This window comes from Gobio gobio (genome assembly GCF_949357685.1).
Source record: "Gobio gobio genome assembly, chromosome: 5".
Classification (NCBI taxonomy): Eukaryota; Metazoa; Chordata; class Actinopteri; order Cypriniformes; family Gobionidae; genus Gobio; species Gobio gobio.
Window position 1 is genome coordinate 54,642,252 of NC_137101.1, and position 14,382 is coordinate 54,656,633.

At 38.0% G+C, this 14,382-nt stretch overlaps 1 protein-coding gene across 1 annotated transcript; it reads right to left on the minus strand.

Annotated features, from left to right (window-relative positions):
• LOC307126133 (uncharacterized protein) lies at positions 1-14,138 on the minus strand. The gene is made up of 3 exons (XM_079816520.1): positions 14,071-14,138; positions 11,772-11,994; positions 1-2,484 (listed from the first exon to the last, which is right to left on the minus strand). The coding sequence occupies exons 2-3, from the start codon at positions 11,929-11,931 to the stop codon at positions 1,658-1,660; spliced, it is 987 nt and encodes a 328-aa protein (XP_079672646.1). The 5' UTR covers positions 11,932-11,994; positions 14,071-14,138; the 3' UTR covers positions 1-1,657.
• Positions 14,139-14,382: the final 244 nt, after the last annotated feature.

Below are 14,382 nucleotides of genomic sequence, written 5' to 3' on the forward strand. Positions count from 1 at the left end.
AAAGAAGAGTAATTTATTTGTTTTCAAGTCGATAAACATTTACAAATGACTTGTAGTCAGGGGATTACAGTTGGTTAAAGGTGCCCTAGAATGGAAAACTGTATTTATCTTGGCATAGTTGAATTATAAGAGCTCTGTACATGGAACTAACATACCATGAGCCTCACACACCATTGTTTCCTCCTTCATTTGTAAATCTTGTGCTTGAAAAAGACCACTGAAAAACGAATCCCAACATAACACAGACTGTGACGTAACAGTTGGGATCATTAATATCTACGCCTCCTCAAATTTGCATATAACCAGCCCATGTTCAAGGCCAGGCAGTTTTAACACAGACCTGCCCCGAATCAACAGAAGTTCTGCAGGTATTGTGAAGATTAGGAAAATGGCAGATCATGGATATAAATGTTATGTTCCAGGCTGTGCAGGGGATGTGAGCACTTTTCATAGCCTTCCCACAGAACAGAACTGTCAACAGGCATGGCTGATGTTTATCTATAACAGGATACAGCACAAATTTTATTCAAAGTTGTTCATTTGCTCTGACTAGTGTCAATTTCGTAAACGAAAATATGACGAAAAACTTTCATTGACAACCTTTTTTTCCATGACTAAGACAAGACGAGATGACACAAACGTCCTTAAACGATAACTGTGACTATATAAACATGCAATATCATTGACGAAAAAAGACGAGAACAAAAAGCACTCTTAGGTTTTGTCAGGGGAAAAAAAGAGGAGCGTTTGAGCATTCATGCTTGCGATTGCCATATTTCAGTCATTTTTAATCCCCCAATCAGAACTTTTCTGTTAAAAGAACACGTATTCTATCCAGTGTTTTACTTAAACATGTGCATCTGACAACCATGTAAGCTGGTCTATGTTCTGTCACGAGTCACAAGCCGCTTGTGCTGTTTGTGGTTGAGTTTGCTGAATAACTGCACTTGTGTGAGCTACTGAAATGAGCCAATCAGAGCAGAGCTCAACATTATTATTCATGAATTATTATTCCCTTCCAAATAAGGCAATAACACCTCATTTCATTCTAGGGACAATTTCTAGGGTTGTAAATGGACATGTAAAACTGTATCTGGAGTATTTGCCCTTATCAAAGTCACATCCCTTCTATGTAGACATCAGAAAACAATTTAAAATATTGTATCAATGCATTCTATGAGACCTTTAATGTAAATCCTTTCACTCATCAGCACAGACTTGGGTTCAGTGTGGAATCTAGTGATAATGTGAACAGTTTTTACCTTCCACTGAAGATCACATCAGTTGCACAGAGGTTAAAGAATCCATGTGTCAGAAAAGACAGATGTGTACCCTCACCAGTCAGCTCTTACATTGCAGCACAAACTAAAGTGTTCAACACCTGTTATACATGATGTGTAACACATGAATAAATCATTATACAATGCTTTCTGCATCCCCTAATCTAAAGTCTAAACTATCACACATAAACATGTTTCATATCACTTACAGATCTTCCTGTTACAAGTTAGGCATCTAACATGATCTCATGAGCTTATTAGTACGCAAAGTCAGTCTGACACACTTGTGTTTGCATAAACACTAATGGGCGTATGTACAGCTTCTAAATCAGTTTGACATATAAATACTTTTGGAAAGTACAAATGTTTCCTTTATTCTACTTCTCCCCAGAATGAATTCTCATGTGGACTTTAAGGTTTCCATCTTGACTGAAACCGTCTCCACAGTGAGGGCAGGTGTAAGGGTCATTTCTATTGTGAATGTTCATGTGGACTTTAAGGGTTCCTTTCTGAGTGAAAGTTGTTCCACACTGTTGGCTTGTGAAAGGGCTCTCTCCAAAGTGAATTCTCATGTGCCTTTTAAGGTTTCCCTTTTGCCTGAAAGTCTTTCCACACTGTTGGCAGGTGTAAGGCTTCTCTCCAGTGTGAATTTTCATATGAACTTTAAGTTTTCTATCTTGACTGAAACCGTCTCCACAGTGAGGGCAGGTGTAAGGGTCATTTCTATGATGAATGTTCATGTGGACTTTAAAGGTTCCTTTCTGAGTGAAACTCATTCTACACTGTTGGCAGGTGAAAGGGCTTTTTCCTAAGTGAATTCTCATGTGCCTTTTAAGGTTTCCCTTTTGCCTGAAACTCTTTCCACACTGTTGGCAGGTGTAAGGCTTCTCTCCAGTGTGAATTCTCATGTGGATTTTAAGGGCTCCTTGTTGATTGAAAGTTACTCCACACTGTTGGCAGGGGTAAAGCTTCCTTCTAGTGTGAACTCTCATGTGGACTTCAAGGTTTCCATGCTCTTTGAAACTTAGTCCACACAGATGGCAGGTGAAATTACCGATAGTCTTTTGAGCCCTTTTACGTGAGGTTGTTTTTTTAGTCTGTGAGGAACTAAAATATTTTTCATCAATTATAAAATTATGTTTCCTGTCCTGATCTTTCTCTTCCATTTTATTCAGATCTTGACTCTCTTTCAACGCCATCAGGTCTAAAGCAAAAAAACATAAAAGTTAATCCCAGTTTAGTGCCATAAAGCAACAGACATTTAGACACACAAAACATTAAAACTAATAACATGTATACTGGATCATATACGCCAGGGGTGCCAAACTCAGTTCTTGGAGGGATTCCTGGTTGCATTCACAAAAGTCAGAGATTACTTATTAAGCGCACAGTACGTGGAAAATATACCTATGCCTAAAACATCAGGGAAACACTACCTGACAATTTTAGACCAGTTGCATTGACTTCTATCCTGGCAAAATGTATGGGAAGAATTGTAAGTAATCATGTTCTGTCTTCAGTGAGTATTATTTTAAATGCATTGCAGTTTATATATAGACCATACAGGGGTACAGAGTATGCCACAATTACTTTAATTGATTTTATTATAAAGCATATTCAGGACTCTTACGTAAAGGAACTTTTTATTGATTTCACCTCAGCTTTTAATAGAATGCAGGTTCACTTGCTTCTATCACATCTGTACAATGTGAATATAAATTCTGCTGTGGCATATTGGATCAAAGATTTCAAAGATGTGTGAAACATTTCTGAACGCTGCCATCCGAACCTTGGTGCGCACCAAACAAGATGGGTCTCGGTCCGCTTCCAGACGAATGCTAGTTACGCATGTAACTGCCTCTGGCATTCACCTAGAACTCAAAGAACCACAGTGTAAACACTATTGAATTATCGCAGGGCCAGCCAGCTAGGTCGAGAAAATATAGACAAGACACGTGGATACGTATGCTGAGCCCTGGGGGGTTATAAGCCACAGTAGCTCAACAATCTGCCTCGAAAACACCTTTCTCGCACATTCCGAGTGATTAAGGCGGTCATCCAGAATTCACAGAACCACAGTTACATGCGTAACTAACATTTGTTTTCATTCCTACTGACCACCAGAGGCAGTGTAATCACTACTGCATGACACATACTAACACAGTCATGAGGAATGCCACCCACCTGATGTAAAATTGAACAGTATACGGTCTAAATTGAGCAGTAGAGTTCGCATAACACTTCAAGACATCCAGCAACCAATGCAAGCACAGTTCGCAGGACAGTGAGGATTCAGAGCAAGTTCAGACAGCGTGCACCCTTCAGAAAACTGCAGACAAGACTGAGATCCAAGAGAAGATCCACCAACTGGAACATGATATGCAGAAATGTACGCTCGTCCAGTATACGTTGAAAAAAGCTGAAGATGCTCAGATTGTCACGTTGCAGAAATCCTGTGTAATGTCTCCCATAACAGAGGGATAGGTGGAAACGCATATATAGGCATTTCGGCCATTCGTAAGATCCTGGCCCAAGGGACTGGACACTTCCTTCTTTGCGAACCATAAGCTACAGTGCGTGGTCATCTCTGAAGCAAAAATATCCACATGGAGAACATGGAGGCCTGTCAGGACCAGCATGAAATACTTTAGAGAGAACACTGCACGCAGTTCCAGCCGGTTGATATGTTCTGTGGCCTGGGTCAGTGTCCAAATACCCCTCAGACTCAATGTTGCCCCCCATCCTGTGGGAAGCGTCTGTCGTGACCAACTCCCGACAAGAGGGAACAGCAGAGCACACCTCCCTTCAGAAACTACCTGTCTCCACCGCCTCAACGCACGTATGCAACGGTGACAAACTACAATCAGTCAATGCCAATGTCTGGTGGGATCTAGCCACAAACCGTTGTTCCATAACTGGAGTGGCCTGAGGTGGAGTAAACCCAGGGGAATCACCACTGTAGCTGCCATTAACATTCCTATTAGTTGTAGGACCACCTCATACGGCAAAGACACACCCGGGTTAAAGTGAGTCAAAAGTTGCAAAATGTTTGTCACATTCCTTAGACAGGGAGGCAGACATTAGTTGGGAATTCAGGGTCATTCATATGAACGTAGTGGTCTGTGTTGGAATCAGACAGCTCTTTTTCATGTTCATGGAAAAGCACAACTTCTGCACGTCTCAAAAGCAGTCTCGTGGGGGCACAAGGAAGCCAGTTGGTAGCACTTTGAACTGGTAGGATTGATTCAGGAAATTGAAACAGAAGCTTTCTGTGATGAACAACAATCGTGACGTGAAAGTATGCATCTTTCAGGTCGACAGGTCGGAAACCAACGTCCTTCTTGGGAGCAAGAAGATACATTGAATAGAACCCGTCTCCCTGAATGAGGGTATGAACTCTGGCTGCGTCCCAATTCGCCTACTTATACTACGTCCTAAAAGTATGTACTCTTTTTGTGAAGAAAAAGTACATACTTTTGAGTGTGTAGCAGAAGAGTATGCAAGCTTTGGGACATACTACTTCGTCATCTTTAACGGACTCTGTTACGTGCGTCCCGTCACCGCTTAAACTGTCAATCATCGTCACAGTTCAAATCCCCCACTTTCAATTTAATTTCCTACCGTATCGGAGAGAAATGTAGTCGCTCGTTGATCTGCCTTTCGTGGGTCTTTAGACTCCTCTCATGTGTTTGCAAAGTTAATGGCCAAACGTATCATTACAAAAGTTCTCAATGCTGCTGAAGGAGAAATATAATGTGGATAATATTGAATAAATATCTTTTCGTCAAGTTAAATACTGATAATTGCTCACTCAAACCACTTTATCTAATCCTCTCCACTTAACCGTCAGACTCGCGTAACCTTCATGTTTGTAGTTTTTTAAACACTTTTTATCCGCGTTTGTAGTTCTAATCGAATCCTCGTCCATCTCGCAATGGGTTGTGGGCAATATCAGCCGCTAGAGTGCGCATCGATCTGCACTTCGGATTCTGACCGGAAATAGTAGACCATCCGGGAATCTTTGGAATACTTTTTTCAACATACTAAGATTTGGGACATACTAATTCTTTTTTCGAATACTATTTAGTACGGATAGTATGCGAATTGGGACGCAGCAATTGTCTATGTTTCCCTTCTGTAACAGTGAACACATTTCCTGACAGAGAACCATTGCGTGAACTTACGACCATAGGAACAATTCTTGAAAACCTGGGAGGCCGGCATTGAAACTGTAGAGTATATCCCCTGCTCAGAGTCGTCAAAACCCAGGGGTCTGATGTGTTGGTCCTCCAGTACTCCAGCTCTATAGTTCTATAGTAAAACGATCGCCCACCGGCCTGAGTATCTCAGGCTTTATGTGTGCGCTTTTTAGTGGTTGCGCTGGGACGCTGATGGGGTCCTCCTGGCAACTGTCGATGAGGTGGCCGGAAAACTGTAGCAGTAACATGAGGTCTTTGAGGGGGCTGTGACTGAGGTGTAACATGCGACGGAAACGTTGCTCCGATGTGGCATAGTGATGCCGTGCCTGAACTAGACATCCTAAAAGGTAGGGTTTCGCTCCACCTGCGTCAGTTGACGAGTGGCTTCAGGCCAGAGGTGGAAAGTAACGAATTACATTTACTCGCGTTACTGTAATTGAGTAGTTTTTCTGCGTACTTCTACTTTTTTTAAGTAGTTTTAAAAATCTGTAATTTTACTTTTACTTAAGTATGTTTTGTTTGAAGTATTGTACTTCGCTACATTTTAAACCACATCCGTTACCGAGTAAAAATAAATAATACAAAGGGGGGGAAACGCGATCCGGAAACGACTGCATTGAATTGAAGGGCGGGAGAACGAACGCAAAAATCACAAAAAGATGGAGACGGACGGACAAGACAGACGTCAGACCCAGCTGAAAGCGAAACGCCATCGTGAACCCCTGGATAGTATGGTAAAGCTTTGGATATAGACAAAAAATTGCCGGGTGTTGTCCTGGAGCAGTACTGTCGCAAGGGCTGTGCCAAGCGTGCGACCGCACAGGGTCTCGCGCAAAAGTAAAGACGACAGCTGACTTGATGATGTAAAGCCAATAGTTAAAGTTCATGTTTTTGTCCTTCAAAATACTATAATAGTTTTAAAAAACATAGCTAAAAGTGTGTATGGTGATGCTTTATTATTCTGATTGTTAAAAATGTATTATGCAGTAACTTCCAATAGCCCATTTCTCTGCGTGTGACGGTGATTTATGCGCATACATGTCAGTCAGCGGGCATCGCACGTCAAGTTCATAGAGATTTATTCCCAGTCCATTCAAATTTCAGATTTTTGGCCGCCTCTGACATGGGTCAAACCATAGATATTACCTACGAAGTTCAAGTAAATACGCTAGAAATGTGCGCTCATTCAAGCATGTGCATTGCATGGACGCTTGCATTTCATCTGACGGTATGCACAAAAGGTTTTTTATTTAACACTATTAAAGTTAAATAAGCATAACCGGCTATTACTAGCCTGTCGGAGCATCAGTGAGAGCAATGGCACCGCAGAATGAGTAAAGTCTCTATCTCGAGACGTTTTAAACGTTTTTTAAATCTGAAAACTGCAAAAAGCAACGAAATTGTCAGACATCCATTTTGTTCGTTTTCACAGAGGAAATACTGAAAAACAGCGCTGGTCCTCTCAATACTGTCAGTTTATAATTTTACCGACTGAGAAATGGCTTCTGATGATTCAGTGAGAGAGCAGTCCAAACTAATTCAAGTGCATTCAGGGCGTTTTGCAAACGCATTTGACCCATTCATAATTTAGAACATATTTTTAGCGTAAAAATGTGCGCAGTGCACTGCCCAGTTCAGTTACACCGTTTAACTTCTTGAACCTGCTGTTAAACTGAATATACGATTTTTTTTCTTAAATATCCACATAAACAACAAATTGTTCGTCACTATAGCAACAGAGCCCCAGTTAATAGGCTATACCCCCGGGCCTCGCACATCACGTTCGCACAGGGCCTCGCACCCCCCTTGCGACGGGCCTGTCCTGGAGGATATCAAATTAGCAAAAAAAATGTTGATGCACAGGAGTAAACACATAGAACATGTTCAGGAACACCATCCCTCTGTGCGGATAAAGGTACGTTTATATCTTAAGGCCGAATGTTTTCTGTGATGCAGAGGGAATCCCGGAATTACAGTATAACGCAGATGTCACGTAAAACACGCAAACTGATGGATGAATGAATACATCGACAGTAGAGCTGTACAATAAATCAAATAGCGACATGGTCTGTGAATATTAAAGCTCAAAACACTGCAATATGAATATGATCTGCTTGTTCTGTCTCTGTGAATGAGCAGCGCCTTTTCGTCTACTAGCCTACGCGATGCTCGTGGTGTTTAACGTCTCAAAAAACATATTTGGGCATGATCATACAGTATGAACATTTCCAGAGCTGATCTGAGACCCCCTAATGAACATTTTCATCATTTTATTTGATTAAAAGCCATTATCAAATACACTCTGAAACAGATCTTCCCTGAAATAGATCCTCACTAAAATCCGTCAAAATAAACGGTTTAACTAGATGAAATTGTGACAGAAATATATTACTATTGTAGGCCTATAGAATACTTGTCAAAATAATAATAATAACTAACAACAATAATAATATTACATAATTTAAACATTATTTAAGAATATATTTTTAAATCCATGGTTTAATTTAGTAAAACTGCAGCGCTTTGCCCAAAAAATGAAAGGATAAGTATTTGATTACCACCGTTTTGGTAATGTATTTGTATTAAATCATAAAAAGAAAAATTTCTTAGGACTCTGTTATTCTTAAAGTTGTTAATCTAATTCATAATAATTTATTTAGTTCATTAGACATGTTTTATTGAAATTTTAATAAAAAATACAAAAAATGGTTTCAAGTTTGTTATAGGCCTAATAAAGCATTTGTTCAACCAAAAAAAAAAAAAAAAAAGTTTTCATTAATTTAATGCCATTTTAACTGGTGATAATAATAACCATAATTGAATAATATGATGCTGTGAAACTGATGTTTTCATATTGTGAAAATCTCATTCAACCACAACCCTACACAGGAGATTCCCCACCCCGCTGTTAAAAAAATAACTCTTTACTCTGAGTACATTTTAAATGAGCTACTTTTTACTTTTACTTGAGTACATTTTTAGACAAGTACTTTTACTTCTACTTAAGTAAAATTTCATTGAAGTAATAGTACTTTTACTTGAGTAGAATATTTTGTTACTCTTTCCACCTCTGCTTCAGGCTGCCGGGTAACCAGTGAAAACCGAGGGGCAGAGAGTATAACATTACTTTGAGGAGAAAAAACACTCAGAACAGCTAATGGATGATTATGTCAATGAGAGACCGTTAACTTATAAGCGCTGAAAACACCAGCAACCAGATTGCACCGAGAGCCACAGAGTGTTATTTACGTGTGCAATAGAAAGCCTAACCCTAACAATAAAGAAGCTGTCCTACATTCATTAGTCTCACTGTGTTGTGCTTGAAAACTGCATCACAAAAAAAGAAAAGTATAATGTATAAGTATCTGCATCGCCGAGCACCAGAAAAAAAATCTGTACTCATACTCTGTCCTTAAAAAAATGGTGTCGGTACATCCCTAATATATATAAGCTGCAAATTACTATATAAAAGTAAATTACTATAAATTCCCTTGTTTGAGGTGTACCATAAAGCTCACATTATAAATGTTAGTAATACGCATGTAACTATCATTTATTTATTTGCCAAACAACGGCAATTTTCTTCAAATCTGCAGTTCTGGGTATGCGGACCCACAGCAGCTTTGGTGCCTCCGCTCTGTTGTTATGTATCGTCATCACTGTCCTGCGTTCTCATTGGTTCACTGGCATATGAGGGATTTAATGAGCAGGGTAAGCTGTGAACGAATCGCTCGCCCAAGAGGAAAAATTTGCTGTTACTGCCAGATACAGCAAATACTGTAAATATGTTCATAATCTGTAAATGTCTATTCTGACTAAACGTAACTGTGACCTAATATTTTTTTATACTATTTTCATATTTTTATTCTTAGAATTTGTATTACTATGTTCTTCTTGTTATGTTTGTATTGTATATGTGCACTGGAAGCTTCAGCACCAAGACAAATTCCTTGTGTGTGCAAGCACACTTGACAATAAAGCTCTTTCTGATTCTGATCTCAATCACATTGTGTTTGATACAAAACTAAATAGACTGAATCCAGTAAAAAAAAAGTCTGAACTGAAACTATTTTCATAGCATTTTATTTTGAATGAAAACTGTTAACTGTTAAAGACTGACCTCCTGTAAGCTGACCTGTAACTATCCGAGGCTGTTAATCGTAGTCTGTGTGTTTGTTAAAGTCATCAATTGCATTATTTCAACTTATTTAAAAGAATAATTATATTTTTACTACTTACATTTATTCTAGTGATATTTTACTTCATAATAGGCTACTATATATATATATATACACACACACTATATATTTTAGACACTTCTGAGACACATTTAAATTGACACCTGTCATGGTGTCTCTGATTTAGATGTGTGTCCTCAGCCGATGTGCTGTACCGTTTGAAGGTGAAGCGTTTAGTTTATGTGACATTAGTGCCACTTAGCAGAATAACAAAAATACAGCATATTTTGCAAACGGCTCTTCCGCACGTCATGCCAGACTCAACTCAAACAACTCAACAGCTTTTACAGGTGCTTGTGAAGGAATCAACAGGTAAATGTAGACCACTTTCAAAAAATGGACAAATATATTAGAACACTTTTAGCTGTGAGATTAAGCAACTGATCAGCTAACACACTGACTAGAGTGATGGCGAACGCGCTTATTTCAAACCCATCCAACGTACAGGTGCATTTTTGACATAACACGTCACTCAGCACACCTGGGTTAAAACCGCTCGCCACTGATCTATATATATGTAACAGATGTAGGCCAGTAAGAGTTGTGTGTGTAAAACTCACTCCCCCTTGCCTCAAGAGGTGTGCTAGCGGCTAGTCTTTAGCGCCCTTGTGAGTGCCCGCCTCCCACACCGGATACTCCAGTTCTTATCTCGCTCGGAGTGGGTCAGTAGGACTGGTTACAAATATATCAAAAGGAAAAACCCAATACAAGTAATGAACTTTATCTTGTGTTCTCACTCCGCAGCAACTATTTATATTTAAGGCTATACAGCCATCTAGTGCTTACACCTTGATATTGCAGATGATAAATGGTGCATAATTTATTTTAGAGGTAAATATTAAGTATATCTACTAAGTATTTAGTATGGTGACTATACATCCCTGTTTTCCAGGGAAATCCTGATTTTTAGTGTTCTGTCCCTTACTTGAGCTGTCCCCGGAAATGTCCCCGTTTTACAGCTCGTTCAAAACAACCCGTAGACATATTGCAAAAAAAACACCCAACCAACAATAGCAGCTGCTGGTTATAGGAGCAATCGTGTAGTGGTTATTTTCTCCAGCAGATGGCGCTGTGAGCTACGCTGACTCTACTTGCACGCGTGCGCCGCTACTTCATGAAGAACGCAACAGAGAGCAGAGCATCATTATCATCAAATATCAAAAGAAACATTGTTATCGCTTTCAAGGTAGAAACATACTAACTGTTCATGTTAAATTACAGTAATGCTGTTTGTATCTGCTTTATAACAGAGCCTCAACAGGTGCGGGATTGTTTTGTCCCCAAAGGTTCCGCAGTCACAACACAGTGATAACCACACATCTGAACTATAAAAAACCCAAACAATTACACTTGCAACAAAAACATGTGAGAATACACACACTTTCTGCTTAAAATGAGCCTTAATTAGCCCAATGAAGGACAGTAAGAGTTATTTTCAAGCACAAACGTAACAAAACATTTGAAGTAAAAAAAGTAATTTATATAGTATAAACTTGTGAAAATTAAAATATTAAATACAATTATAAAATGTTAAAATATTTGTTAAATTGTTTTTTTTTATATTTATGTTGTTTTATTTTTGTAATTTTTGTTGAGTCGTGTTATAATATTGTTTTGAACTGCTTGTTATTTACAATGGTTAGGCTTCTATTAGTTGTTTTCATTGTTTATGGTTTTGCGGTTGCGTTGAATTGTATTAAATCCAGACCAAAAATCATCAAACATCAAACTAAATCATAATAATTATTAATGTTAATAATAATAATAATAATAATAATATAATATATAATACAACAACAACAAACATTCAAAAATATATCGTCCCTGCTTTTTAATTAAAAGATAATGACAAATGAGATTTTGACCACTCAAATAGGAAATGTCCTCGGTTTCCATTTCAGAAATCTGGTCAATTCAGTATTTAGGGGATTTTTAGTAAAATATTAAAGGGAAAATATTATTGAAATTCTTCAAAAAATATCCTTCATTTCTGTAGAGCTGGAGATTTGAATAATGATCAAATGACTGAGTTCAGATTTGAGAATGAAACCAACCTGTTTGTTCCTCAGTTTCTTCTCGTTTCACTCTCAATGTTTCTTCAATCTTCAGTTCTTCAGTCTCCTCTTTCTTTGTTTGCTCCTCAGTTTCTTCATGTTTCACTCTCAATGTTTCTTCAATCTTCAGGTCTTCACTCTCCTCTTTAATAAACTCCATCTTTATAACAGTGTGTCATGTGGATCTCAGTCACACCAGCAGGAGTTTTTCTGTGTGTTTGTCCTGTTGAAGATGTGAATAATTAACAGAAAGAAAAATAAATCCACACTAAATCATTTCAGTAGTTCATCGCACAAGTAATGGAGTCAGTCAGAGGGATAGGTTTTTTTTCCCCAAAATTACAGAATGCAAATTATTATTCAACTCAACTATCGATGTATCGCCAATGATTGGTAGCGGAATATTTTCACTATTGGCCATCTGCTGATTGTTATGATCAGGGCCGATGGTGTCCTGTCAATCAAAAGGATGCGGAACAAACGTGTCCGACTGCAAATCATACTGTGTGTGAAGAAAATGTCTCGTGTTGAATTTAGGGCAAGATAACACGTCAATAACACAAACAGTTAAAAATAGCAACATAAAAGCGTCTCTATTTGACCCTATGAATCACCCGTAGCTCAAGCCAGGTTTGCAGGTCTGCGGTTTTTCCCTACACTAAACATGATCTGTAGTGCCTCTCATCCAATAATCGCAAATAAACTGCTTTGTTACTTCTAAAGAGAATCAACATCATCTTTCCAATTCTGTCCATTTTATCAGGAAATTCAAAGAATAAATGCCGTTTTGTCGCTCCTACATGTGACGTGACAGATCGCTGTAGCGCCTCAGTTCAAGCAGAGCACGAGTCCTCTCTAGCACTTTAAAGGGGTCATGAACTGAGAAATCAACTTTCCCTTGAGCTTTTGATATATAAAAGGTAGGGGTGCACCGAAATTTCGGCCGCCGAAAATGGCATTATCGGTTTCGATAATTCTAGCACGTTCCCAGCTTTGCTATTGCCTGAGACATGATAATAATCAGTACAGTGTTGTGATCTGAGCACAGTGTTCATATCATTAGCTAGCGTATAAACAGTATATATATCTATAAACTAACACTGTTCTCTCACCGACACCTGCCGTTCTCCACTGGTTCTCCTCACACAATGTGTCTCCTCTAATCGTTGATCCGTCTAATCCTGGCCTGTCCCTAATTGTGTGTCATTATTGTATGGCTGTGGTCTGCCATATGAGTATTAATAAACATTTATAATTACATTATTTTTCTATACATTGACTCACTGGGGTCTCTGAATCATTCGTTGTGAATCAATCGGTTCAATTGACTCGGAGAGTCGATAGCTCCGGTTCTCTCATAATTTTTTTTTTTCTATTCAATTTTCCAACAAAACATACAATGACATTTGACATCAAACAAAAAACAAACAGAAGTTGGGAATACTCACAACAGATCTTAAACATTACATTTTGCTAATTACTTTTTTCAATATGAGATATGTTTTAATACACTTCTTATTTCTAGAAATTGAGTTCAATGAGTCATAAAATATTTTGAGTAATAAAAAGATATAAAAAAATGTAATGCAGGAGTGATAGACATTAATTTATCTTTATGAATATGAAACTTCCCAAGAAGAATAATTAACATTAATGTCATCAATTATATCAGATCCAGTATTACAGTCCATGAAGAGGATCATAGACTCTTCTATTTTAATTATTTAGTCAAATATTTCAAAAACTACCACAGATATCTGCTTCCAGAAGTCTTCTGAATATTTACAATTACAAAATAAATGTATGAGAGTTTCAGATTCGATTTTACTAAAATAACATTGTGGAGAGAAGTCTACTTTAAACTGGTTAAGAAACTCATTACATGGATAATACATGTGCATTATTTTAACATTAATCTCCTTTACCGTATTTGGCAGTAAAAACATTACTTACTGACCAACTTTCTCAATTGAAAGTAAAGAGAAATATTGTTTCCATTTCAAAACTGCCTTTGGGCAGCAACTGATATCTCGAGTAATGCTATTTCTGATGTAAGCGTTATTACACATCAGATCTTTATATTAACACATCCAATAACAAGTTTTGGAGTCTGCAGACAAACTGAACTGTAACTGAGATGATCTTTCATAAGAGCCGCTCCTTCTGTTACTCTTGAGTTTATTCTGTTACTTTACTCACACAGCGCTGATACATGTTAGATAAAGCAATGCAGTTACATTTAATAATACATCATTCATTCTGCTTCGCTTTAAACACTTTAAACGCTTAAAACACAAACCTTTCCTCAGCTGAATCACAACAGATGCACGAGCGCGGCGCAGCCTCATGACGTCACACACCAAGACCAAAATAAAAGTCCTGCTCAACCAGGCCTGAGACTAAAACCACAGAAGTGCAAACATTTATGTTCATAAAATATATTAATAAAAATAATGACAAAATTCTGATTTTCAATGTATTGATGAAATATATTTAATAACACAACGGTAAGTTAATAATACAGTTCACATTAAGAGTTAAAAAAAAATTAAAGCAATATAATTTTTTATGATGTACTTCTTATTACTTACTTTTCCATGTAGACTCACAT